Source organism: Nycticebus coucang, chromosome 22 (genome assembly GCF_027406575.1).
Source record: "Nycticebus coucang isolate mNycCou1 chromosome 22, mNycCou1.pri, whole genome shotgun sequence".
In the NCBI taxonomy this organism is placed as follows: Eukaryota; Metazoa; Chordata; class Mammalia; order Primates; family Lorisidae; genus Nycticebus; species Nycticebus coucang.
The window spans coordinates 19,778,865-19,806,634 of NC_069801.1; the positions used below are offsets into that span (position 1 = coordinate 19,778,865).

The window sequence follows — 27,770 nt, forward strand, 5'->3', positions numbered from 1 at the left end:
GCAGGCAGGAAGAGGTGGTGTCACCATTTACAGAGGAGAGAACTAAGACCCCAAGAAGCTTGCTCTGGTCAAATGGCTGTTTCTGGAAGCCCACCATGGGCTCTCTGCCATACCTCACACCCTTCCTCTACCACCGTGTGGATGACCCAAAGTCCAAGGTGACCATCCCACTCATGACAGTTTAGTTTTAACCTATTGTTCCAATATAATAATTAATAGGGGTGGCGCCTGTGGCTCAGTCGGTAAGGCGCCGGCCCCATATACCGAGGGTGGCGGGTTCAAACCCGGCCCCCGCCAAACTGCAACCAAAAAATAGCCGGGCGTTGTGGCAGGCGCCTGTAGTCCCAGCTACTTGGGAGGCTGAGACAAGAGAATCGCTTAAGCCCAGGAGTTGGAGGTTGCTGTGAGCTGTGTGAGGCCATGGCACTCTACCAAGGGCCATAAAGTGAGACTCTGTCTCTACAAAAAAAAAATAATAATAATAATTAATAGTACCCTCTTTTAATAATAAAAAAGTCCTGATTTGGACAATAAATTATATGGCCCCCTTGGTTGAAGTAAAGACAATGATAACTGAGCTGTTTTTCCCAGAAGCCTCCAGTGCTCTGGGAAATGGAAAACCCAAACTGTAAAAGCATTCAGGTGTCTCCAAGATTCTTTCCACTAGAAGCCAAGCTGGACATTCTCCATGTTCTCACACATCTCCATGCCTTTCCACACATGGTGCCTCCTGCCTAGACTTTGCCCCAGCTATGCCTGCCAAACTCCTCTTCACTCCTCCAAGCAGCCCTGAATGTCACCTCCTCCAGGAAGCCTTTCCTGACTTCTCCCTGCCCTTCCCTTGACACAAAATGCTTTTTACCCAGGTTGGGCAATGTAGTGAGACCCTATCTCTATAAAAACTTAAAAACAAAATTAGCCTGGCCTGGCGAGCACCTATAGTCCCAGCTACTTGGGATGCTGAGGCAAGAGTATCACTTGAGTTGTTTAAAGTAACAATGAGCTCTGGTTGCATCACTGCATTCCAGCCTGGGTGACAGAGCAAGACCCTGTCTCTAAAAAAATGCAACAAAAATTGGTGGCTCATGCCTGTAATCCTAGCATCCTGGGAGGCCCAGGCAGGTGGACTGCCTGAACTCACAAGTTCGAGACTAGCCTGAGCCAAAGCAAGACCCCATCTCTAAAAAAAGGAAAAAATAGCAGGCGTTGTGGGCGCCTGTAGTCCCAGCTACTTGGGAGGCTGAGGCAAGAGAATCACTTAAGCCTAAGAGTTTGAGGTTGCTGTGAGCTGTGATGCCATAGCCTACCAAGGGCAGCACAGTGAGACTCTGTCTCAAAAACAAAACAAAACAACAAAATGCAATAAAAATAAAAGAGCCTTTTACCTGGGCGCCTACAATACTTGGGGCCAACCCAGGTTTGCATGAGTTGCCCCTCCATGGACTGAGGCTCTTAGTTAACAGGAAGCTTGTCTTCTTACCTTTGAGTCCCCAACGTGTCATAGACAGAAATAAATATCTGTTCTGAAGATCTAAGGATTAACCACACACTCAGCCTCCCTCCAGATTGCAAATGGTTGATTATAGACACAAGGGCTGGACCCGGTGGCTCACACCTGAAATCCCAGCACTCTGGGAGGCTGAGGTGGGTGGACTGCCTGAGCTCACAGTTTCAAGATCAGCCTGAGCCAGAGTGAGAGCCCCCATCTCTAAAAATAGCTGGATATTGTGACAGGCACCTGTAGTCCCATCTACTTGGGAGGTTGAGACATAAGGATCATTTGAGCCTAAGAGTTTGAGGTCGCTGTGAGCTGAATGCCATGGCACTCTATCCAGGGTGACAAAGTGAGACCTCTGTCTCAAAAAAAAAAATAATAAATAAAAATAGACAAAAGGAGCCATATGGGGAAAATGTTTACCAGTTTTATTGCAGGGTCTCTGTGGGCCATCCTGGTCTGGTCTGTGGTCTGACTGAAGATGCCAGAAAGCATGGGAGAGGAAGGGGAGGAGTTCTATCCGCTAATGGACAAGAAGGTTCCAAAAAAGATGGAGTGTAAGTAGTCGGTGGCCGTTTTTTCAGAGCGGTGGACGTTCCCTTTCCCCTGGCTAATGCAATGAGGTTGTCAGGACTCACCCAATCTCAAGTCCCCCTTCCTTGTCCCATGGAGACAGCAGGGAAACAGGCCAGACCTCTATGTCACTCTCCAAGTGGGGAAGTCCCCAACCCAGGGGCTGAGATGCAGTAAAGGAAAGGGGTCCCACACCTACCACACACACACTCACACACTCACAGGTTGACTTTCCTCTCTAAGCCTTTGGATTTCTCTTGGGAACTAGACACATGTTGAGACCATCCCACCCTGACTCTCAGGCGGCCTCTTGCCAGCTGGTCACTGCTCCCTTGGGAGTTCCCCTGAGCCCCGGGGTAGGAAACTCTGCTTTGGCCTTTAGCCCAAAATGACTCAGAACCAGGCAATCTGCAGCCCCAGCAGCACCTGGAAGCTTGTTAGAAATGCAAATTCTCAGGTCTCACAGGGACCAGCTGCGTCAGCAGCTTCTGGGGCAGCCCCGCAGTCTTGTCTTTTACCGTCCCTCCAGGTGACACTGAGGCAGCTGCAGTTCAACAACTGACACCTGGGCCATCTCCCCGTCCACCCCGTCCACCCTGTCCACACAGCAGCCCCTCCCTGGGCCTGTTCCTTTTGAACAATAGGAACACGCTCCACTCAAAAATATATATATATTCAGATGCACAGTGAAATCTCTTTCACAATGAAAACTGAAATCCAGAGAAACTAATGTCTAAACTCTTCCCCCCTCAGTGTTTACTGGGCTCACGCTTGACTGGAGGGCTCGTTAGGTGTCAGAACCTCTCAATGCCAGGAATCCTGGAGCTGCTCCTGGGCATCTCCTGCACCACTAGTGTGGCCCTTTCATCTCCCCACCTCCACTCCCCACCCCCCCGCGCCCACCCGGTGAATGAACCTGACCCGAGTTCACAGAGCACTCTGCTCTTCCAAGGTATGACTGCATGGGACATGAAGGATCTCAGGAACAGTCAAAGATTAGGAACAAGTAGCAAACTCCATTCCCTCAGGCAGCTATCTCAATACAATTGTGCCCCCAAAACCCGGATAATTCAGAGCTACGATGTCCTCACCATCCAGGGACCAGAGCAGAGACAGGGAGCAAACTGGGTGGAGAAAGGAGAAGATAGGGGCCTTGGCCCTGCCAGGGGGCTGCTTCTCAAAGAGGGAGGCCTTAGGGACACTTCATCCTCTTGCGCAATTTACAAAATTCCAACTGTGGCTTTCCCAGGTCTTAGGGCCTGCAGGGGCCCCCTTCCCCAGGCACTGGGTCCACCTATTTTTAATGTCTAGGCCCTCTTTGCACTCAGGTCCTGGCGCCCTGGCATGCGGGCTCTGTCTGGGGCATAGTCTCCAACCCTATGTTTGTAACAAGTCCATTCCTCACTGGCTATTGCATTCTCTCTACAGGTATCTGTTTAGCACGTTCTTCAGGTTGGGTTATGGGCTCATTGCTGCTGCCCAGCCACTTTTCTGGAATCTTCCAGCTTTTGTAACTCAGCAAGTGACCACAGACCAGCTCAGCCAGCCAATGGGCAAGCTCACACTGCAGCTGTGAAGGACAAGGACTCCTGCCCCCAGGCTAGGGCAGGGGGGGAGGCCAGGACCAGAAATGCAACACCTCAGCGAGGTCGTGCTAGGGAGGTAAGTCTGGGGAGGTCACAGCTGGGACAGATGACACAGCCTGGAGGAGTTCCGGAGATGGGGAGGTCAGAGGAGCTAACATGTTGCCATCTGATGGTATTGAGAGGTGGGATCTGGCCTGTTAGGAAGTGATTAGGCCGTGAGAGCTTGGGCCCTTGTGAATGGTTAATGTCATTATCACAAGAGCGGGCTGGTATAAAAGCTTGGCTCTCTCTTGCCCTACTGTCTTTTACCACGACAGGATGAGGTAGCCCAAAGCCCTCACCTCAACCTCAGACTTCTCAGCCTCTAGAATTGTAAGAAATAAATTTCTTTTCTATATAAATCACCCAGTCTGTGGTATTTGGTTATAGCGACACAAAACAGACTAGAAGTTTAATTTTAAAAGAAGGGTTTAAAGCAGGGCATGAGATGACCCACTTTACATTTCTGAAAGTTTCCTCTGACTTCTGAGCGGAGAGACCTAGGAATCCTTTTTCCCCTTACATCTGTCCCAGTGGAAAACCATTCTCAGAGTCCTAAGCATGAGCTTCTGAAACCTGTGCCCCCGAGGGCAGAGAGGACGGAGAGGCCTCTGCCGTGTGCCCCTCTGATGGGGCTCTCTTCAGCTTTTGTTCTTGAGTTTTGAGAAGCCTGAGAGACTTCAAGGGCACCCGGGACCTTTCCTGTGACCCTTTTCTCTGTAGCTGCAGCTCCAGCCTCTGGCCTTCCTCCCTCTGTTTTTCCCGCTCCTTTCAAGCAGGCCCAAGTATGCTTTTAAAAAACAAAGCTGCGCCTTTCTCGCTCCCCGGCCATCTTGGCAGCTGGTCTTGGTTGGGGGCCGTCCCGCATCTAGGGCAGGAAGATGGTGGCCGCAAAGAAGACGAAAAAGTCACTGGAGTCGATCAACTCAAGGCTCCAGCTCGTTATGAAAAGTGGAAAGTATGTGCTGGGGTACAAGCAGACTTTGAAGACGATCAGACAAGGCAAAGCGAAATTGGTCATCCTCACCAACAACTGCCCGGCTTTGAGGAAATCTGAAATAGAGTATTATGCCATGTTAGCCAAAACTGGTGTTCATCACTACAGTGGCAATAATATTGAATTGGGCACAGCATGTGGAAAATACTACAGTGTATGCACACTGGCCATCATTGATCCAGGTGACTCTGATATCATTAGAAGCATGCCAGAACAGACTGGTGAAAAGTAAATCATGTACATTTTTTCTTTAATAAAACTTGCTAGAGCTTGTTTAAAAAAAAAAAAAAAACGAAGCTGCTTCCTAACATGGCCCTTCTGCTTCACTAGCACAGGTGAACCATGGCTGCTGACGGGTCTTTTCTTTTTTACCTTTGGAACCTTCTGGATTTGTTGCAGGTATGAAGTCAGTGAGTTCTGGGCCTATTGAAAGCAAATATTGTTCAAAGGTTCTTTTCTGTCTAACTTCATCCCTCCCACAAGGGTAATTCCAACCAGGAGACAGTCTTCCCCCAGTGTCCCACACCCACCTGGAGCCTTTCTACGCCCAGCCCATCGTTCTCTGCGTCCTTCCTATAGAGTCCTGACTCTATGCCTGGAGGGCCCTTCTGTCTCTCACTTGGTTCCCACCTACAATCACCATGTGGCCTTGACAACTTCCCTGTCCAAAGTGCTCCTGATCACCACGGGGATCAACCCAACAACCTTGACTGCTGCTAACTCACTGGTGTCAAGGACCTCAGCTCCTGGAGGAAACCATCTAATCTGCTCCCTGAGATCTTGCCCGTGCCTCTGTTAAATCTCTTTGGGTACCTGAATCCCTCTCATTGAGGAACGATTACAGTATCTCCCAATCTGGGGTGGCGCCTGTGGCTCAGTGAGCAGGGCGCCGGCCCCATATGCCGAGGGTGGCGGGTTCAAACCCGGCCTCGGCCGAACTGCAACCAAAAAATAGCTGGGCGTTGTGGCGGGCGCCTGTAGTCCCAGCTGCTCGGGAGGCTGACACAAGAGAATCGCGTAAGCCCAAGAGCTGGAGGTTGCTGTGAGCTGTGTGACGTCATGGCACTCTACCCAGGGTGGTACAGTGACACTCTGTCTCTACAAAAAAAAAAAAAGTTAAAAAAAAACAAAACAGTATCTCCCAATCTGGTTAAGTGCAGCGGCCCATGCCTGTAATCCTACAGTTTGGGAGGCTGAAGCAAAGCATCTTGGCTGCATATCAGAATCTCTGGCAACCTCTAACAGTGCTCCTTTATCCCCCACCAACTGGGGGTTGGTCCTGGGTGCTGTTCTGGTACAAAGGCCCCAGGTGACCTGGAGGGCAGCCAAGGTGGGCAGCCGAGCTAAATAACTCAGGGCCTCTGCACCCACAATGCTGAGAATAAAGCCAGTCCCGTCTGGACAGAGGCCCAGGGGCATTTCCTGACCCCAGCAAACAAATCTCCCTCCCTGCCTAGAGAGTGTGACTGAGCCAAGCCTGTCACAACCTCTAAAATGAATCTATTTTCTGGCTAATCACAGCCCCAGCCCCATGTCTCTGAATCTAGCCAAAGCCACTCACCACTCTAAGGCACAGTGGCATCTGTGGCCCACAGGCCAAAGGCTTCTCCTCTCTTCTTCAATGACCCCATTAAATCCTGTGGCTTTAAATGTCATTTTTAGGCTGGCAACTCCCAAATTTATAGCCCATGCACTACCTTCCCTCTAGCTCACAGCTCCTGATGCACAGGCACAGCTGCCTCCTGACACCAGGGCTGCAGCGTCCCTGCGACAGCAGCTCACAGGCATCTCAACCTGCCAAGCTCCTTGTCTCAGGGTGGTGCCACCAGCTACCTGAGCTCAACCCCAGAGCTGACTCTGCTTCTTCTCACCTCCCACCTCTAAACCATCTCAGGTCCTGCCTCTGGCCTCACCCCATCCCTGCCGCATCCAACCTCTCTCCCTGGACAAGCCCAGACCCCTGTCCCCTTAGGTCTAGGAGACAGCGCCAGCCTCCTGCCTCCCTCCTTCCCTTCCTCTCCTAAGTCTATTCTCTACCCAGAAACCAGAAAGATTCTACACAAACAAACACCAAACATCTTTACTGGGATATCCTCATATGCCATAAAATCCACCCATTTAAAAGATGCACAATTCTTGGGTGGCGCCTGTGGCTCAAAGGGGTAGGGCGCTGGCCCCATATGCCAGAGGTGGCGGGTTCAAACCCAGCCCCGGCCAAAAACTGCAAAAAAAAAACTAAAAGATGCACAATTCATATTTTTTCATACATTCACAGAGTTGTGTAACCATCATCATAATCTAATTTTAGAACATGTCACCCCAGAAAGAAACCTTGTAGCCATTAGCCATCACTCCCCAGCCCGCTCCTCCCCCTCTCCCACTGTGCCCCAGGCAACCACCAATCTACTTTCTGTCTCCATGGATTTGCCTGTTCTGGACATTTCGTACAAATAGAATTGCATGGTCTTTGTGTCTGGCATCCTTTGCTCAGCGTTAAGGTCTCTAAGATCTCTCAACGCTGCAGGTATCCAAGCACCTGGACCGGCCACATGTTGTTCATCAATTCCCCAGTGGAGACTTGGATTTCTGCTTTGGGGCTATCAGAAAGGTCTTCTAAAAAACAAGTCACATGTTGTCACCTCCCCCTGCTGGAAACCCTGGAAACCCTTACCACACACCTAGACTGAAGCTTGTTGCCATGGCCTGCAGGATTTATCATGCTGCTACCCTCTCTAGGTTTACTCTGCCTTCTTTGTTGCATACACCAAGCTTGTTTCCACCTCAGGGCCTTTGCACTTGCCCTGCACTTGCACTCCCCCCCCCCCGCCCGGGATGCTCTGCAATGCCCTTGTGTGTGTGTCTAGCACCTTCCACCTAGTGCAATATTTGGCCCCAGGAAAGGCAGTCTCTTGTCTGTCTTCTCGACTACTGTGTTCCCACGCGTAGAATAGTTCCTGGCACACAGGAATCACTTAGTTTGTGGAAAGGCCCACAGGGTCCGGGCATGCTTAAGCTACTCCTGCAGTGGCACCAGAAGCCTCAGTTTCCCCAAGTGACCCTTTGTTCTCAAATGTCGGTCCCATTATTGGCCCAAGATGTTAGGGGTTGGGTTTGGGGAAAATCACCTTCCTCTCCAGGGTCGCAGATGAAGAGAAGAAACACCAAAATATGAAGTCAAACGGCCCTCTGCCTGGCTTAGGCAGCCCCCTGGTAAAACAGGAATGGAAAACTGTGTTGATTTTACTTCTGAGAGAGCAGCAGCGCCCCCTGCAGGAAGAAGGCCCTTCCTGGCGCGTTTACCCGAGGGAGAAGGAAGCAGAGGGGAGGATGCTGTTAAATACCAGAGGGCAGCAGGGCTTGTGTATGGGAAAGAGAGCAAAATTGCTATGAACACTTCATCTGATCCTTTGCCTCTGCTGTTCCCACCCTCTGGAATGTTCTCTGTGAATCGTCTTCTGAGCTCTCCTGACAGTCGGGGGGACCCTTCCATGCATACATTCCTCCCTCAGAGCACTTACCCTGGGAGAAGAGGGTCACAGTAGAGACAGGCCAGGGTTGGAGGCAGTGACCCGGCCCCTGCTTAAAGTGGCTGCTGCCAGGTCAGGCCCTCCCACCTCTTCCCATGGGTAGAGGGGCCCGGAGTGTGTGCATCAATATCCTTTGTGCAGTCAAATCATTTGCAGCAAGTGTGGAAATAAGAATTCCTCTGCCTCCAGGCAGAAGCAGGGACCCAGCAGGGAGGAAAAGGACCCTCCCTCAGCAGTCTGAAAATCCTTCCTCCTCTCCCTTCATACTCCCCTTTAGAGTCCCTCTGCTCTAATTGAATGGACTGTGTCCTCCATTTCCTGTAGACAGACTGGGCATAGCAGCTCGTGCCTATAAACCCAGAGCACTTTGGGAAACAGAGGTGGGAGGATCACTGGAGCCCAAGAGTCTGAGACCAGCCTGGGCAACATAGTGAGACCCTGTCTCTATAAAAAATAAAAAAATTAGCCAGGTATGATGGCACATGCCTGCAGTCCTAGCTACTCAGGAGGCTGAGGCAGGAGGATAGGATTGCTTGAGGCCAGGAGTTTGAGACTGCAGTAAGCTATGATCACACCATTGCACTCCAGTTGGGAAGATAGAGACACTGTCTCCAGAAATTAAAAAAAAAAGTTATGGACATTCTGTCAGTTTCATGCCACTGGACCTTTGCCTCTGATGTTCCCACCCTCTAGAATGTTTTTCTCTGGGTACTGCAACTGGCAACTTCCTGAACTCAAGGCCTGGCCAAACCTCTGCTGTGAAGCCTCTTCTGAGCCCTCCTGACAATCAGGGGACCCTTATTCTATGCACGTCCCTCCCTTGGAGCACTTATCAGAAGGGAGGAGGGTCACAGTATCCATTGATGCATCTCTAAGAGCAGAAACTCTGCTTTGCTCTGTGATGGACCCCTAATCCCCAGAACCAAGCATAGTAGTCCCTCAGCAAATATGCGCTGAACGGATTAATGAGTTCTCCGCTAACCTCTGAGCTCCTCAAGGATGTGGCCAACGCATCACTTAACGTCGCTGTAGTTTCCATTTGCTGCCAGTTCCCAAATGCCATCCTTGCCCACTGGGGAAGCCAGAAAAGGGTGCCAAAGACATTCTGTAGGGCCACCCCTGGCCAGAACTGCCCGCTGGCCCAATCTCTCAAGGCCCTGCTCTGCCCAGGGTTTTGGCTTGGAGACAAGCCCTCCTGGGAAGGGTGCCCACCAGCAGGGAACCCGGCCCTGCTCCACTGCCAGTGCCCAGACAGGAGTCTCTCCCAGGGTAGGGCGCAAGACCGATCTTTTTCCCAGAGGCTCTTTGACCTGAGCCAAGTCTCATAAACCCACCCCTGCTCTATGCCCTCCCGAGCTTTGAGAGGCACCCTCCTTGCCCCTCCACACCCCCCAGCAGGCCCCAGAAGCCCTTCTCTTCAGCACTGGGCAGAGGAGACCAGTGGGGTATCAGTGTCTTTAACAAAAAGCAAATCTAATAAGTAAAGGTAACCTGGCAAAGAAAACTTCCCTTGTTTATTTTCCAGGGGCCTAGCTTATCAATCTTCCCCTCCTAGCCTGCTTTGTGCTCTGTTAGCTTTGCCTCCTGACAGAACAGAATTTGGTTTTCTAATAGCATCTGTCATATGCAGGGTGTCCCCAAACATTAGCAATAATGACTTGGAAGTGGCAGAGTTGGAAACCTTTGGAAGCCAACACCAGAGGTCAGGCCCTCAGTGGGTAGCTTTGAGGACATGGGGCCTGAGCACAAGGAAAGGGTTGGGTTGAGCCCACAGTCCTGGGTGGTCCCTGGGAGTCATTCATCTAACAAGCAGGGGAGTGCTCACCATGTGCCAGGGCCTGCCTGCATGGCCATGAAGGACATTGCTGGCTACTGATGAAGGACAGAACTGGCCATAGAGACAAACCCCTGGCCCCCAACTCAGTCAGCTGGGAGGCCTGAGGGGCAGAATAGCAGGGGATTTGAACTCAGACCTGGGTGCCAGGCAATCCGAACCTCACCAGGTGCACGAGCACTGGGGGCTGGTGGGGGTCTCCAAGGGCGGTCCCTCATTCACACCCGCCCACACAGTGGACTTGAGGCCTTGGTGGCCCACTGTGGCGCCTTCCCTACAGGACGTGTGGCCCTCTCCGGGCCAGGCCCCAGCCCCTTCTTTGTCCCAGCTCCCAGTCTGGAGTTGCTGTCCCGGCTCAGCGAGGCGGGAGGGGCCGCAGGGGCCTGGCTTAGGTTTGGGAAACTACAGAACAGGAAGGAGGCGGGGAGGCAGGAAGGGGCCCGGCGTCCCTTTCCCTGCCGGGCGGCCGCACTCAGCACCCACCGGCGCCCCCTGCGGACGAGCCTCCCGGGCCGCGGTGCCACCGGGGCAGACCCCGCCCGGGCCCCGGGCCGCCCCGCCCCCGGCCCCGCCTGCGCTGACCCGAGTCGCGTCTGGGCTGCCGAGAGCCGCCGCCAGCCGCCGCCATGGGCCGGGCCCGGCCGGGCGAGCGCGGGCAGCGCAGCCCCAGCCCCGGCCCCGGGCCCGCCGAGCCGCCGCGCCGCCGCGCCCGCACCCGCGCCCTGGCGCTGCTCGGAGCCCTGGTGGCCGCCGCCGCCGCCGCCGCCGCTGCCCGGGCCTGCGCCCGCCACGCCGAGGCCCAGGCGGCCGCGCGGCAGGTCGGGGCCGGGGAGGGAACCGGGCGGGGGTCCCGGGAGACCTGGCCGGGGGAAGGAGGGGGCGGGGAGCCAGGAGGAAGGATGGAGGAAGGGGGATGAGAGGGAAGGGGAAAAGGGACCAGAGGCCGGGTGGACTTTGAAGGACAGATGCAGAGGAGATGAAAGGACTGGCCCAGTGTGAGGCAGGGGACAGACTAGAGGGGAGAAGTCCAGAGGGCTGACCTGGGCAGCAACAGCAGACAAAGGCATAGAGTGAAGCTGGGGCCGGGGACCGAGGAACGCTGGGACAGTGCGGAGGGGGAACAGGGCAGGGCAGGGGGTGTAAGAAGTAGGGCGGAGGAGGATGGGGGAGACTGGGAGGGGACAGGCTGGGAGGGGTCTTAGCAGACAGCAGAGGAAGTCAGGTCTACAAGGGGGATTGGAGGCCCTGGGCAGTTCAGTCCAGTGATATCTGGACAGATGGACCAGGAAGTATTGAGAGAGCTCAGGAAGATGGTGATGGGAGCTGCTCCCTCAGAAAGCGGCGGCCTGTTTGGGGACAGGGAGACACAGGCGTCCAGCTGGTGCTCAGACCCGCCTATCCCTTCCTCCCAAGCAGGAATCTGCACTGAAGGCCCTGGGGACAGACGGACTTTTCCTCTTTTCTTCCCTGGACACTGATCGGGATATGTACATCAGCCCGGAGGAGTTCAAACCCATTGCTGAGAAGCTGACAGGTACCAGGAGAGGCTGGTGGCTGGGGTGGAGGGAAGATCTTGGGTCTCTGTGGCCCAGGGCTCCTCCCCACTCTAACACTTTCTAGCAGTTGGCTTCCGGGAGCTGCTTCAGCACCCCTAAGCCTGTTTTCCTCATGTTGGTGAATAATATACATTATTATTAACATTTCTTGGCCACCTCCCAGTGGCAGGCATCTCTTCTTGTGGGTGCCTTCCTTAAACCTCACAATTGCCCTGTGAGATGGCCACCTCATTATCCCTGTGTTTGTAGTTTGGGAGACAAGGCACAGGCAGGTTCACCAACTTGCCCAAGCTAGAAAGATGGGGAACCAGGGATGGAGCCCAGGCATTCTGGCTCCAGGGTCCTGCACTAACTCACAGGTTTGAAGATTACAGAAAATCTGATCGCTGTCAAGAGACCGTTAGGGAGCTGATATTCAGTAAACAAGAGCCATACCTGTTACTACTAAATCTGAGACTCTGCTTAGGGGCAGTGCCTGTGGCTCAGTCCGTAAGGCGCCGGCCCCATATACCGAGGTTGGCGGGTTCAAACCCAGCCCCAGGTGAACTGCATCCAAAAAATAGCCGGGCGTTGTGGCGGGCACCTGTAGTCCCAGCTACTCTGGAGGCTGAGGCAAGAGAATCACCTAGGCCCAGGAGTTGGAGGTTGCTGTGAGCTGTGTGAAGCCACGGCACTCTACCGAGGGCCATAAAGTGAGACTCTGTCTCTACAAAAAAAAAAAAAAAAACTCTGCTTAGCTGCAGTCAGATCTCTGTCCCATTCTTTTTAAATTTATTTACTTATTTATGTTTAAGTCTGGGCTCTGCTCTGTCGCCTAGGCTAGAGTACAGTGGCATCTTCATAGGCTCACTGCAATCTCAAACTCCTGGGTCCAAGTGATTCTCTCGCCTTAGCCTCAGGTTAAAATTCGCTACTACGCCTAGCGAATTTTTAAATTTTTCTTGTGGAGGTGGGGCCCTTGCTATTGCCCAGGCTGGTCTTGAACTCCTGGCTTCAAGCAATCCTCCCTCCAAGACCTTCCAAAGTGCTAGGATTACAGGTGTGAGCCATCACACCCACCTCTGTCCCATACCTACTATTCCTTTTTGCCAGGTTGTAATCAGCGAATTTTTTTTTTTGGTAAAGATAAGGGCCCGAAACATTCTAATGAATATATAAAATGCTTCTCTCACTGCCTTCCCCTCCCAACTCTGTGTCCATTTCCCTCCAGCTTCTCTTGACATCCTTGAACTTGGGCACCTACTTGTTACCCCAGATTGCCTGGTGCAAGTCAGTCAATAGATGGGAAAGGCACGGAGGCACTGTCATGGGCCTTCTGTATTTCAGGGGTAGGTTAGGTGGATTGGCCACTTGCTGGCCTGGTGACCTGTGGTCACTGCCAGAGGAGGAAGGTCAGATGAAAAATGCTAATTTGCTGGAGTGGATGTGTATCGATGTGTATCGGTGTCTCAGTGGCAGGCAGTTCTATCCTGAAAGCAGATGAAGCAGATGGGCGGATAAACAGGTCATCCCCTGTGGCTTTGCTTTTACCTCGTATTTTGCATACACTTCTCTGAGCATTAGCACAGCAATTCTTTGTCCTTTTTTACGGCCTTGGCCGGAGCTTGAGAGTTTTCTCATGACCTTAGCAACGCTTGCTGGGCTTGGGACCATTTCAAGAATCTCTCTATTACCTTGAATGAAGAAATGGACCAAGTTTTGAGACTCAAGGGTGTGGGGGGGAGATCATATCCAAGCCAGAAATAGAGCTGAAAGTTCTATTTGGTAGAGTTACGAATATGTTTAATTTTCTGTCTTATACCTTAAACATTTTACGAATTGCCCACATTGAGCAAATGTTACCTATAAGTCAGGAAATAAAACTTTTTATTAGAAAGCCAAAGGGCATAGTCGGGCATTCTGGCAGGTACCTGTATTCCCAGCTACTTGGGAGGCTGAGGCAAGAGAATCGCTTAAGCCCAGGAATTTGAGGTTGCTGTGAGCTGTACACCACAGCACTCTACCCAGGGTGACCTAGTGAGCTTCTGTCTCAAAAAAAAAGGAAAAGAAAAGAAAAAGAAAGCCAAAGGGCATGAAATGTTGAGTATTATTACTAATAATAATCTATAATGCCAGTAAAATAATTGAACAAGTAAGGCAGACTTGTAACCCTGCATATTCCTATAGTCCCCTTCCTCTCAGATTTCTAGAGGGTTGTTTTGGAAGGTTTTCCTGCATTGACTTACAAATGCAGAAATAGTAGTGAGTCTTTAGAACAGGGGGCTGTGCACTTAAAAGGGCACTTTCCTGCCTCTGCTCCTTTAAGATTCCAATTCAGGAGGCCTGCAGTGGGTTCTGGGCATCTGTAGTTTAAAGAGGCATCCTGGGTGATTCTGAGGACAGTCTGGTTGAGAACTGCTTCTAATGCCTTCATTCAGCCTGCCAGCCAGTGAGTCTGCAAACGCCAGGCATCATCTCTGACCACGCCCCTGCCGTGAGAGAGCAGGCAGGATAGGACCTACCCGGCGTTATTCCATTATCAGAGTCTATTTGTCATCCCTTTGAAACAGGCTTCATTTCTCCCATAAACCTTTGTAATAGCCACTTCCATGCTTAGCAGATCTCTGAGCAGGAAAAGATCCAAAAAATCGAGTTCAACCAGGTCCTTCTTACACATACAGGGTGATGAGCCACCTAGAAAAGCAGAGGGAAGTGGGTCTCCTTTCTCTTAAACGCGTGCTCGTTGACACCAAAGATAGCCTGATTCTGCTTCTTGCTTGTGTTCATTATTCTGATTCCCTTGACTGAGTCCCTCTCAGTCCCAGGAAACCCAGATAGGGTCACGGTTAATCATGGGTGTAGAGTAAAACAAGTTTGGGTTTGAATCTTGACTCCCCTACTCCCTAGCTGTGTGGCCTTAGGGAAGTGAGTGACTTCACATCTCTGAGCCTCCACATTCTCATCTGCAAAATGGAGTTGGTAATAATGTTATTATCTGCCTCCCAGGGCCATTGTGAAAGTAAAATGTGAGGCCTAGGTGCAGTGGCTCACGCCTGTAATCCTAGAAGTCTGGGAGGCTGAAGTGGGAAGATCCCTTGAGCTCAGGAATTCAAGACCAGCCTGAGCAAAAGCAAGCGTCTCTACTAAAAAATAGAAAAACTAGATGGGCTTATGACCGGTACTTGTAGTCCCAGCTACTTGGATGGCTGAGGCAAGGGGATTGCTCAAGCCCAAGAGTTTGAGGTTGCTGTGAGCTATGATGACACCATAGCACTCTACCCAGGGCAACTGAGTGAGACTCTGTCTCAAAAATAATTTAAAAATAAGGGCGGCACCTGTGACTCAAAGGAGTAGGGCACCGGCCCCATATGCCGGAAGTGGTGGGTTCAAGCCCAGCCCTGGCCAAAAACTGCAAAAAAATAAAAATAATAAATAATAAAATAAAATAAAATGTGATACATTGGTTGTTACTTTGGTGATTGTTAACCATCCCCCAGCTCCAAGCCTGGCTCTCTTAATCACCAGCTAGTGTGGATGTCCCGAGAGAGAATCTGTGTCTTGTAGGGTCAACTCCTGCAGCCAGCTACGAGGAGGAGGAGCTTCCCCCCGACCCCAGTGAGGAGATACTCACGATAGAAGCCCGATTCCAGCCTCTGCTCCCAGAGACCATGACCAAGAGCAAAGATGGGTTTCTAGGGGTGAGTTCAGGGTGGGGGTGGCCTCATGGGTGGGACCACAGACAGCAGGACCATCTGCAAGCACCTGCCTCCTGAAGGCAGGTCTGTGCTCTGTTCCTCTGTCCTTCCTCCATCAGCTTCCCTCTGTGTGCCCCTGAGCCAGGCCCCATGCCAAGCCCTAGGGTCCAGGTGGGCATGAGACCATCCCTGCTGTCCAGGCACACAGCTGGGGTTGGGGGAGCAGGAGAGAGAGAGACGGGGGATCTGGGGTGGTTTCCTGGAGGGAGAGACATCTGACAGACTACAGGGTGAGGAGGGCTCATCCAGTGACCAACCACAGGGGTGGGAGGCTTCTGATGGGCAGAAGCTGCAAGTGAGACCCTGTTAACACAGCTGCACATCCATCTTCCCCTCAGCTCCCTGGCCTCTGCCATGATGCCTGACCCCTGAAAGGTGCTCTGTTGAACTCCTGATGAACTAGACCTGAGATCTGGTCCCTGGCAGGGGCTATAGGGTGGGGGAGGGATCTTGAGAAGATGGAGGTGGGAGGTGGACAAATGGTATTATTGCCAGCCCCTTCTTCACCCAAGGCCCTGCAGCCCATCACAGGCACCGGGGACCCTGCCTGCCTCTGTGCACCCTCCTTCCCTCTCCTCTCGGCTGTCTCTCTTCCCACCATATCAGACAGCCGTCCTTTCTTCCATATCACCTGGCCTTCTTTCACCTCTGAGCCTCCTCATATGCTGTTTCCTCTGCCAGGGATCTGTTTCTCTTTGCACAGCCCACCCCGACTCAGCTGAGACTTGTCTTCAGTGTGAACACAGTCCTGAAGGCAGGAAGTGCCCGGCCAGGCAGCAAAGCCAGATTGCTGGTTTGGCTGGACCCAGGTCATATGGGACATGCAGGGGCATTCCAGTCAGTGGGGCTGGCAGAGAAGCTGAGGTCTCACTGCCTGACTTTGGCCTTTATTCTGCAATGGTAAAATACCATAGCACTTTTATTTTTTATTATTTTTTAAATTTTATGACAGAATCTCACCCTGGGTAGAGTGCTATGGCATCATAGCTCACAGCAACCTCAAACTCTTGGGCTCAAGAGATCCTCTTGCCTCAGCCTTCCAAGTAGCTGGGACTGTAGGTGCCCACCACCTACAGGTGCCCACCTGGCTAGCTTTTCTATTTTTAGTAGAGATGGGGTTTCATTCTTGCTCAGGCTGATCTCAAACTCCTCAAGTGATCTGCCCGCCTTGGCCTCCCAGAGTGTTAGGATTATAGGTGTGAGTCACCGGGTCTGGCCAACCATAGCAGATATTTAAAGAAGAATTACCTGTGGGCGGCACCTGTGGCTCAGTGGGTAGGGCACCGGCCCCATATACTGAGGGTGGTGGGTTCGAACCCGGCCCCAGCAACTGTAACAAAAAGCAGCCGGGAATTGTGGCGGGCACCTGTAGTCCCAGCTACTTGGGAGGCTGAGGCAGGAGAGTCGCTTAAGCGCAAGAGTTGGAGATTGCTGTGAGCTGTGACGCCAGGGCACTCTACCAAGAGCTACAAAAGAATTTCCTCATCAGATCAGGCTTTCCAGGCTGGCGGGGGGTGGGGTGGGAGATGGGAAGAGTAGCATAGGGAGAAATGAGAGGCAAGAAGAGCGGTTCCCAGGGAGTTCTTAGCGCGGGGGTGGTGCAGATGGAGGGCACGGGTAGCCTGGAGAATTCGAGGAAAGGAAGGCCAGGGTGTGGCTGCTGATGGGAAGTGGGGTACAGGATCAGGGATCTCAGGCTTCTGGCTGGTATCCAGGTACATGGTGGGGTACTGCCCAGACGGAGGCTGTGTGAGGTTGTCTGATGGAGAGAAAATGACATCAGTTTGGAAATGTAAAGTCGAGGTGCCCGGGATATGTCCAAAGGAGAGTCCAGTAAGTGGTTGGAAACTGAGGTTTATCTTCCAAAGAATGGTCTGGGGTAGAGATGGGTTTGGCAGTGATGAGTCCTGCACTGAGCAGCAGGAATAGTGTGGGGCAGGGGCCTGGGGCACACCTGCACTCAGGGACAGGGCAGGAGCAGCACTGCCAGCCCCGGCCCTTCTCCCGCAGCTCCCGGCTTGGGATGGCCAGCACCCAGTCGAGTGGGCAGGCCCATCCAGGCCCTGCACAGCCAGCTCTGCTCTGAGAGCCTGCCTGTTATCCCTCCCAGTGAGCTCGTTGCACAACTTTCCTCCTACCTCCAACCAAGTGGTTACTGATGAGGATGCGGGCTTAGGGAGGACTTTAGCCCAGAGTGCCCAGAGGTACCGAGGCAGGGGCCTTTTTGGAGCTGTCCTTCCTTCCCCTCCCCTGTGGTTTAATCCTAGACCATAGAGACTTTACCAACAACATGATTATCCGTCCCCTGCCCAGACTTTGCTCCAGACCTAGACTGTGAGCTCATCAGTGGGACATTAGCCCCAGAAGCAGACTAAGAGAGGAGGATGAGGGGACAGACAGCAAGGCTGGTGGAGTGGTGAGGAAGCTGAGGCCCCACCAGGTTGGTCTGCCAGCAAAGCAAGGCAGGACCATGTGAAGCCCAGAGCCCCCTCCCCCACTGAGTCCTGGGAGGCTCTCTCTGCCCCCTCTTCAGCTCCCTACCCCGGAGCGTTCTGCTCTGGCGAGGGCTGTGCCTGGATGGATGCTGAGGCTCTTCATCTCAGGCTAAGCCCGCAAGGCTGAGATGAGCCTCTCTCTGGCAGGGTATTTCCAAGCTTGTGTCTGTTACCAGAGCAGGAGCCTCCCCAGGGTCCCTCTGCTTTCTCAGCCTGTGGGCTGGCTCAGGGCTTGAAGGGCTTGAAGGAGGCATCTGTGTATATGTGCAACAAGCAACCCCAGAGTCATGGTTCTTGGTGCCCCAGAACTTCGTCTTTCCCCACCCTAGGTCTCTCGTCTCGCGCTGTCTGGCCTCCACAACTGGACAACCGCAGCCTTGCCAAGTGCAGTGTTTGCCGCCCGCCACTTCCAGCCCTTCCTTCCCCCTCCAGGCCAGGAGCTGGGCGAACCATGGTGGATCATCCCCAGTGAGCTGAGTGTCTTTACTGGCTATTTGTCCAACAACCGTTTCTACCCACCACCACCCAAGGGCAAGGAGGTAAGGGCAGCTGTGATGGGACCCAGGGCCTCTGCCCCAGCCTAGGAGGGGCCCCTCACCATCTGTGCCTGGACCAAAGTGTCAGGCCTGCACCACCTCTGTCCTGCCTCCCCCCGGACATGCCCTTCGCTCAGCAGGGTCCAGCAGGCCAGCCCGGGTCTGCACTTCTGTCCCCCAGGTCATCATCCACCGGCTTCTGAGCATGTTCCACCCTCGGCCCTTTGTGAAGACCCGCTTTGCCCCTCAGGGGGCTGTGGCCTGCCTGACGGCCATCAGCGACTTCTACTACACTGTAATGTTCCGGTGAGGGTCCCTGCAGCCAGGCCTGGAACTTTAGGACAGCATGGGGGGTGGGGAGGGGCAGCATTTGGAGAGAGGGCCTAGCTTCAGGGTTCCAACTTTACCACTCCCCGGCCTATGGTCTCAAGCAAGCAGCTTTGGCTCTGAGCCTCAGTTTCCTCATCTGTGTATCAGGATGGTGATGACTTAAAGTGAAAAAAGTCGTGCTTTGCAAGGGGCTGGTGGCTGAGATTGTGTCAACCCCACAGAAGGGGGTAAGGACACAGATGGTGCATGCTGGCTAGAAGCTAGGAGAACTCAGGGGAGGGTTGAAGCAAAGCTTCCAGTGAAAGCAGCTGGGTTTGAAGGACAAGTAGTATTTGGAAGGCCCCCCCATCTGCTCCCGGCCACACACCACCCTCCCCTGCCCGGCCTTCCTGCTTCACAATAGTCTGGCCAAGGGTTCCCAGGCCCAGGGGGAGAGGGTGGGCAGCTCCGGCCCAGCAGATGCCCTTACCCACAGGATCCACGCCGAATTCCAGCTCAGCGAGCCACCCGACTTCCCCTTTTGGTTCTCCCCTGGCCAGTTCACTGGCCACATCATCCTCTCCAAAGATGCCACCCATGTTCGTGACTTCCGGCTCTTCGTGCCCAACCACAGGTGAGAGCTTTGGCCTGGCCCAGTTCCAGCACCCTGCTGCAGAATGTCCTGTCCCAGCTCTAGGGGCTCAGAAGCAGGGCCCCCAGAGCTAGCCAGGCATTTACCCAGAAGAAGGCAATGTGAGGTGAGCTGGAAGATCACCCCACCATGCACCCTGGGGCTCGGGGCAGCAGCCAGCAGTCCCTTGCTGAAGCTGCTGCCTCCCCATCACATACTGTTGCCAGACCCCAAACAGACATAACCACATCCTACTCATGCCACAGACGGCACACCAGCAGGGGGGCAGGGACCCTGTTGGTTGGAGTCCAGGAAGGCTTCCCAGAGGAACTAACATCTGAGCAGAGACCTGGGGGTGAGAAGGTTTATGCAGGCAGAGGGAACAGCACATGCAAAGGCCTACACTGCCACAGACCCTTGCAGGGGCTTCTGGGATGCTCTGTGCCAGCCACCGGCCTGCCTACCTCACCTGCTCAGAGTTAGCCACCTGTCAGTGGAGCAGAGGTCCCAGGAGGCCCTGGCTTCACATTTTTCCAGATGCTTCCCTGATAGCAAGTGGCTGCCTAGCAGACCTATGTGACTTCCATACCGGGACAAGACCTGGGCTGGGAGCCAGGAGGCCCATTGTTAAGTCTCAGCCATGGCATCAATGGGCTGCATGTCTGTGGGCAAAGCCCTGGCCCTCTCTGAGCCTCAGTTTCCCCATCTGCCAGTGGGGAGACTAACTTCTGGCCTGTTTCACCCGCAGCAGCAGGGGATGGTTGAGATAGCCTGGGAAGAAGACAAAGGCACGGCTGTCCCCAACCCAGGGTTGTTGGGTGGGAGATGAGGAGTGCATCCTAGACTGGAGGAGACAGGAGAGAGGCAATGACCAGCCCCAGGACCGGATAGCTGCTCCGGACCTGTGTCTGAGGCAGAGGAAGTGGCAGTGGTTGGTTGTCAGTCCTGGGGCTCCCCCGTGTGGCGAATCTGCAGATGGCACTGATCAGGCCAGACTTCCTGTGGTCCTGGAGGCTGGACAGGGAGCAGTAGTGCGAGGGCCAGGTTTTCACTCCTGCCCTCCTGCGTCCTGAGGGCAGGCATCAACCATCTCTCTACCTCGAAGGGTCAGAAGCAGTCTATGACAGTGACTGTGACAGCCTTCTGTGAACTAGAAGTGGCTGGGCTGGTGGAGGGTGATGTTCCAGTGCCGCAGGAAGAGGCAGCTGGCAAGGAGAAAGAGCCCACCCAGGCCCTGGGAAGGTGGACGTAACCTTGCAAAGCCTCACTGTTCTCATCTGTAAAATGGAGACAGTTGTGTGTGTTAAGGAAGATAAAGTAACATGGTTAATGGGCTTTGACGATGATGGTTCTCTGCCCTGGCTATCCCCAGGTCTCTGAATGTGGACATGGAGTGGCTATATGGGGCCAGTGAAAGCAGCAACATGGAGGTGGACATCGGATACATACCCCAGGTGAGCACACAGGTGGTTCCTACCCGGACAGGCCCAACTGCGGGGCACTACACCCCCTGGCCTCCACCTCCCCACCTCCACAATGATTGTCCATGAGGATCTCTCAGGACTCCTTAAGGATTCGTGCTCATCTGAGACACCCTTCACCACTGACCTCTGGCCCAGATGGAGCTGGAGGCCATAGGCCCCTCAGTGCCCTCCGTGATCCTGGACAAAGATGGCAACGTGATCAATAGCCACCTTCCCTCCGGGGAGCCCCTCCAGTTTGTGTTTGAGGAGATCAAGTGGCAGCAGGAGCTGAGCTGGGAGGAGGCCGCCCGGCGCCTGGAGGTGGCCATGTACCCCTTCAAGAAGGTGAGGCCGGGTGGCCGTGAAGGCCAGAGCCAGCCCCAAGGGCTGAGGCTGGGGCTGTGGAGCAGCAGGTGGGCACAGGCCTGCAGCGTGTGTGGGGCTCGCTGCCGAGGCTGCTGCACCAGGGAGCCAACCACTGGAGCCCCACCTCTGCCATCCGAGCTTGGAGGGGGTGTCCCCCGGCTCAGCATTGCCTCCTTCGCGCGCGCGCGCGCACACACACACACACACACACTCACTCATCACCTGAGCGGGACCCAGCCACACACAGTCGCTTCACTCTGTCTTGACTTGGCCCCAGGTCACCTACCTGCCGTTTACCGAGGCCTTCGACCGAGCCAAGGCTGAGAATAAGCTGGTACACTCGATCCTGCTGTGGGGGGCCCTGGACGACCAGTCCTGCTGAGGTGAGGGGCCCAGGCAGTTCTGAGGGGAAGAGTTTGGGGAAACTCCATACTTTGTGGGGTATAGGAGGCTCTGAGAGTAACAGGACTGTTCTGCTTTCGTGACAAATGTGGGGCACTCAGTGGGGCACTCAGGGCAGGGGCATGGAGTGAGGTCTTAGGGGTTTCTGTGCTGAGGAAGCTTCTGGATATAGAAGAAAGGGCCTTGGAAGATAGGGTTCAAACTCAGCCCTTTTTAAGTCACTTTAACCCAAGTGACTTTCCCTTCCTGAGCCTCAGTTTTCTCAGCAGTAAAAGGGAATGACATACTTACCTCCCAAGAGTTGTGATAATGGCTGTGAAAGAGGCTTGTACTCAAAATGTTATCCACAAGTGAGAAAACTGTGCCAACATTCTCAGTGTGGCTACTTAAAATCCTTTTAATGAAAAAGGAAAAAAATAGTACCAGAGGCTGGGATTACATTACCTTATTCAGAAAACTCACCAAACACCTGCTAAATGCAAAGTTCTTTAGGTGTCTAGTGGTGGATATAAAGATGAGTAAAACAATGCCCCTGTCCTCACCTCGTCAATCAACAAACCTGCACAGCAGTAGGCTAGGCTAGGTATCTCCTAGAGAGAGCTGTCAGAAAGGTCTCTGCCCTCAGGGAGCACACAGTATAAGTCTAAAAAGCAGACATTGAATAAATACAAGCATGGTCAGACTTATACAAGGCAAGGCCCAGAGTGGCCTCAGAGTGTCCAGCTGAGGGGTCAGGGAAGTCTTCTTAGAGTGACATTTAAGCTGAGACTTTGAAGAATGAGTAGGAACAGTCTGTGCAAAGGCCCTGGGGCACAGAGGGTTCAAAGGACTTAAGACACTGTCACTGTCAGCTTTCTACTTGTCATTTGGGCCAGACAGAACCCTGACCCCTAACCTTAGCCCAGGATGCCAATATGATATTGATATTAATTCCAACTAACATCTATTCAGCACCTACTCTGTGGCAGGCTCTTTGATTCTGTTACTTCACCTGAGTGCAGAGACCATTCCCTAGCCCAGGAGGTTCACTCAAAGCAAGATTATTGTGAGGAGCCCCTAGTTAGACCTTGGGACCTCACTCTTCTGGTCTTCTCTTCCTGAACAGGTTCAGGGCGGACTCTCCGGGAGACGGTCCTGGAAAGTTCGCCCATCCTCACCCTCCTCAATGAGAGTTTTATCAGCACCTGGTCCCTAGTGAAGGAGCTGGAGGACCTGCAGGTGAGGGGCAGGTGGGCAGGCACAGCCCCGCGGGAGACCCAGGACAGTGCTCGGGACCGAGGCCTCAGGAGTGTGCCAACTCTCCCCACAGAACAACCAGGAGAACCCGTCCCACAGGAAGCTGGCTAGCCTGCACCTGGAGAAATACAGCTTCCCCGTGGAGATGATGATCTGCCTGCCCAATGGCACTGTGGTAGGCACCCCCCTGTCCAGACCCCACCGTGCCAGGCGCCGGGGGGCCCAGGGTGCAGCAAGCCAGGCCTGGACGTGCAGGCCACATTTGGCTTCAGCTCTGCTCTGCCACATCCTGGCTGTGTCTCCTGACCCAGTGGAGCCTCAGTGACTGCCATTGTAAATAGGAATGGTGATGTAGGTGTTGTACTTGGGGATTGCGCAGCCGTGAGCTTAGTCCAGTAGCAGGGTCAACACCCCGTGCCCCACCATATGGCCTGGAAGGGAAGGCTCACCTCAGACCATCGCAGCCAGCCCTGGGATGGAAGGGGAAGGAGGAGACAGGCTTTGTGTCACAGAGGACCAGGGGAGGGCCCTGACTAAGCCAGGGTTCAAGGCCCCATCTCTCCCCATGGGCCCCCTACACGCCATTCACCATGTCCTCTCACTAGGGCCTTGCAGCAGCTTTGGGAGCTGGATGGTCATGAATGCCCATTTCACAAGCAAGGAAAGTGGGATTCAGAAAGGCTCAGACTTGGCAAAAGTTGCAGACAACTAAGAAGTGCAATTGGCCGGGTATGGTGGCTCACACCTGTAATCCTAACACTCTAGGAGGCTGAGGTGGAGGATCATTTGAGCCCAGCAGTTGGAGGTTGCAGTGAGCTATGCTGATGCCACTGCACTCTAGCCTTGGGGGGAAGAGCAAGACTGTCTCAAAAAACCTGGGCCTACCCATGAGCCTCAGATCTCCAGCCCTTCTGATTGAAGCTACCCCTTGTCCTTAAGTCCCAACACCTGGTTAGTGTGGGACGCAGACTGTAGAGGGTTTTCAACTTCCTCAGGATCTTAGGGTGGGAGCAGGCCAGGAGCAGGAGCTGGGGTTGGCCTGGAAGAGGCATCCGGCAAGGGCTTGTGGAGAAGAAAGGGCACCAGCAGGTGGCTTCTGCTATCTGTGGCTCAGGGTGATGAGATGGTATCAGGGAACCCGGGAGGAATAGCCTGGGGGCCAGAGCTGGGCGCTGCACATACCTCCCGGTGCCCGCTGTGGTTGAGCCAGGCCCAGGAGCAGGGGTCACAGAGATGAGCAGACAGGACTGTTCCTGGGGACTCTGTCAGACACATGTTCTTTCACTTATCTGCTGGTTTGTTTGTTTGCTTCGTTATTCACTCAGTTGTTCATTTACTTGGCACTGACTCTGTGCCAGATAAAGACACAGCTCTGCCCCCAGGTGCTCACTAGCAAAATCAAGGACAAAAGGGGCGATAGATCTGTAAAGTGTGTGGGCATTTTGGTAGATGGAGGTGGAGGTCACGGTCAAAGGAACAGAGGAGAGGTCATTTTGGAGGCTAGGGCAGAAAATGGAAAAGGTCATGTTGGAAGGCATTAGGTTTTTACCTAGTGGACAAGGTGGGGATGAGCACCCGGGTCCAAGTCCCAGCATGAACAAAAATAGGAGAGAGCAGCCGGCCTGGGCCGGGTTCTGGCGCGTGCTCGCGGCAGCACAGCCTGTCCGTCCCTGCCTCCAGCTGAGGCTTGAGCGTGGCTGCCTCTCTCAAGATAACACAAGCGACCCCAGAGCGGAGAGCACACAGAGCCTGGGGCCCCCGCCCTGCTTTCCTCACCCAGCCTTCTCCCAGGTCCATCACATCAATGCCAACTACTTCCTGGACATCACCTCTATGAAGCCTGAGGACATCGAGAACAACATCTTCAGCTTCTCGTCCACCTTTGAAGACCCGTCCACAGCCACCTACATGCAGTTCCTAAAGGAGGGACTCCAGCGGGGCCTGCCCCTCCTCCAGACCTAGCGTGTCTACTGGGCAATGTCATGGACAAGCCCTCACGCCCCAGGGCCAGAGTGGTCCTCGGCACATTTCAGCCTACAGACACTGCCCTCCCCCACCCCACTCATAGGCTGTCTGGTGGGGTCCAGAGTCAACTGAAGGTGGCCATCCTCGCTTTGCCTCCAGGGTGGTGGGTAGACAAGGAGTGCCTGGGATGACTGGGTGGATCAGACGCTGACTGCCACCATCACCCCTTTCCTACCCACCTTGCTTCAGAAGCTGCTTGGGACCCCATGCCAAATCGGGGCCGGGTGATCTCCCTGGACCTCAGCCAGCCAGTCACATAGTCCAGGCCCTTGGGGGGTGAAGAATAGGAGGGCAGAGTGGGCTGGGAAGACAGCCACGCTCTTTCCTTGCTTTCACCCCCCACCCCCCACAAAGAAACATCAAGAGTCCTCAGCCAACGAGGGGGCTAGGCTTCCAGAGCAGCACTCCTGTTTGTCCAGACTAGACCAGCAGTTCTCAACCTGTGGGTCACGACTGCGTAGTAGTTCTCAACCTTCCTAATACAGTTCCTCGTGTTGTGGTGACCCCCAACCATAAAATTATTTTTGTTGCTACTTTATAACTGTAATTTTGCTACTGTTATGAATCATAATGTAAATATCTGATATGCAGGAGGTATTTTCATTGTTAAAAAGGGGTCGTGACCCACAGGTTGAGAACCGCTGGTCTAGAGCTTTCTTTCCTGGCCATACCCTCCTGTGCCTGACGTCCACAGCTGGGGTCAGCCTGAACTGGAGACAGACTTCTGAGCCTCTTTCAGAAGTAGAAATTATGTTGTCCCTTGCTACCCCAGACCATGTCACTCACCTAATGACTAGACTCTAGAACTGAAGTCGGGAGTTGCTGAGGGCCCCTGTCTGGGGAAGTTTACTGTAAAGTAGGCTTCTGCACGGAGAGGTGCCTGGGGCCCACGGCCAGGGAACTCTACCGCCTGTCCCAGACCCCAGCTCCACAAGAGTACAGCCCAGCTAAAGAACAAAGCTTCCCGTGGAACTGGTGCTGTCCCCTGGGGGTGCCCCAAGCCCACCCATCTACCATGGGTGGCTGTTGATTGTCCTTAGTCACTATGGGGCTTTGGTCCACATCCTGAGCCACCAACTACAGCCAGTCTTTTTTTATACATGCAGAAAAGATTTTTTACGTGACCTTTCTCACAATTTCTAGGTATTTTTTATAACCCCTGTGCTGAGGAGAAAGAAGGGGGCAATGGCTTCCCCCAGCAGCAGCCCCATGACAGCTGGATCTGAAATCCTAGATGGATCCAGCTTGATGTCTGTGCAGTTGCACATGTGGGAAGAAGTATTCCTCTTCCTTCTCTTCCAGCTTTTTAAAAATAGCCCTCAGAGGATCAGTGTACCTACATTGTACTTAGAGGACTCCCTTCTGTCCTCCACCCAGGCCTAAGAGACATCTTTGGACTTTTCTTTCATTAAGGTCTTGAAGTGAGGCTGCACCCCATGCGCCCAGTTCTCTCCCCAACCCCTCAGCCCACCAGGGACTCACTCTTCAACCCAACAGAGGAAGAAGGAAGGTAGACGTGTGCTTGGACACTGGTTGGACTGCCCATCAGCCGAGTCCCCGGCCTGCCATGGGAGTGTCCACTAAGCCTTCCTCACAGTCAAGTCTATTTTTTTTTTTTTTTGAGCCAAAGCGAGTATTGTTCTCAATTTTGTATCCAGTGTAATAAGAGCAACCAGTTATCAAGAAGCCTTCTCTATCTGGGGCCCGTCACTAACACAGTACTTTTTCATTTAGTCTTCACAACAAGCCTGTAAGGGATGCTGTTAATTGTTCCCAGTTTGTAGATGAAGAATCTTGATTCTCAGGAAAGTGAAGTGACTTGCCCAAGGTCACTCAGAGTGGTAGAGTTGAGATTCAAACCCACATGTGCCTCTGAAGCCTGTTTCCTGAGTTGGGGTATGGTGTTTCCCTAAAGGTGGAGAGGAAAACCAGGATGTCCCATTCCCCTCTGATCTCCAGACCTAGTGGGGCATGAGCCAGTGAGGCCAGCCAGGTTCTGTGTCCTGTTGGGAGGCAGTGCTCCCACACCCCTGTAGGAGAGAAGGCACCTGAGCCCTGCTGTGTGCCTCCATCCTCTTGTCAGGCATGGGATCCTATGCCTTGAGCCTCCCACCCCAGCCTGCCCTTCTGCTGCTGTTGCTCAGGGAGGAACTAGGGACAACTCCACATCAATCATGTAAGGCTCTGATTGCTTGGGTTTTCTGAATCTTCCTCTGATGCCTCTGCCTGGTCCCCATCATCCCTCAAGGCTCATGGTGGGACAGAGCCCCCGGCTGCCCTCTTGTCACCCCTCTGCCACTTCCTTCCTCTGTCCTTAACATGTGCTATAATAAAACTAAAGAGACTAGGGTGGTTCTAAGTGCTTTTCCTTTGAGTGGGACATAGTTCAGGTCTGTCCTTCCAGGGTCTGCCTCTCTCGCTTGTTGGGATTGGCTTGGCAAATGGACGAGAGAGTTTGGTGGGGCATATTTGAGCTGGAATGCTTTGGGGGACTATCTTATCTGTCACTAAAGGGCTTGAGTGACTTGTCCCCAAAAATGTTGTGATAGACCAAATAGGAGGACTTATTATATTGACAGTCTGGTGCTCTGTGTTAAGAAAAATCCTTAAGTTAAACCCATGTCTTAGAAGCAGAGCCTGAAACACGCCTGCCTGTGGGGTTGTTCGAGGAAGTGAACTTCAGAAAAAACCCATAAAGGAGGATGGAAGCAGAAGAGGAAAAGGAAAAATGCTGAGCAGGGACAGTCTCAGCCTAGCCTTGGTCTGATCCACAGGGTAAGGGTGCTGGGGCACAAACCACACTGCAGAGTTGAACCAACTTTTTGTACCTTGAATCAATCAATCATTGGCTTGGGAAGTGAAGTAAATCCCCAAGTGAGGGAGCTCCTAGTTCTTCCTGAATGGAGATCTGGATGGGGCACCAAATAGCATCCTTACCCAGGAAAGACAGCTAGTATAGATGTGTA

General features: G+C 53.4%; 2 protein-coding genes across 3 annotated transcripts; both read left to right on the top strand.

Annotated features, from left to right (window-relative positions):
* Positions 1–2,816: 2,816 nt before the first annotated feature.
* On the top strand, positions 2,817–4,955 carry LOC128574945 (60S ribosomal protein L30-like). Its single transcript, XM_053576030.1, has one exon. It carries the CDS (start codon positions 4,575–4,577, stop codon positions 4,920–4,922), a length of 348 nt encoding a protein of 115 aa, XP_053432005.1. The 5' UTR covers positions 2,817–4,574; the 3' UTR covers positions 4,923–4,955.
* Positions 4,956–10,590: 5,635 nt separating this feature from the next.
* On the top strand, positions 10,591–27,152 carry SELENON (selenoprotein N). 2 transcript variants are annotated; one of them, XM_053576016.1, is made up of 12 exons: positions 10,591–10,869; positions 11,468–11,585; positions 15,151–15,284; positions 18,166–18,375; positions 18,554–18,678; positions 19,178–19,315; positions 20,685–20,766; positions 20,932–21,120; positions 21,419–21,524; positions 22,649–22,761; positions 22,853–22,954; positions 24,571–27,152. In XM_053576016.1, exons 1-12 carry the CDS (start codon positions 10,678–10,680, stop codon positions 24,739–24,741), a joined length of 1,680 nt encoding a protein of 559 aa, XP_053431991.1. In that variant the 5' UTR covers positions 10,591–10,677; the 3' UTR covers positions 24,742–27,152. The 2 variants fall into 2 exon arrangements, with proteins under 2 accessions (XP_053431991.1, XP_053431992.1); XM_053576017.1 differs by lacking the exon at positions 10,591–10,869 and adding an exon at positions 11,028–11,046.
* The last annotated feature ends 618 nt before the right edge of the window (positions 27,153–27,770 follow it).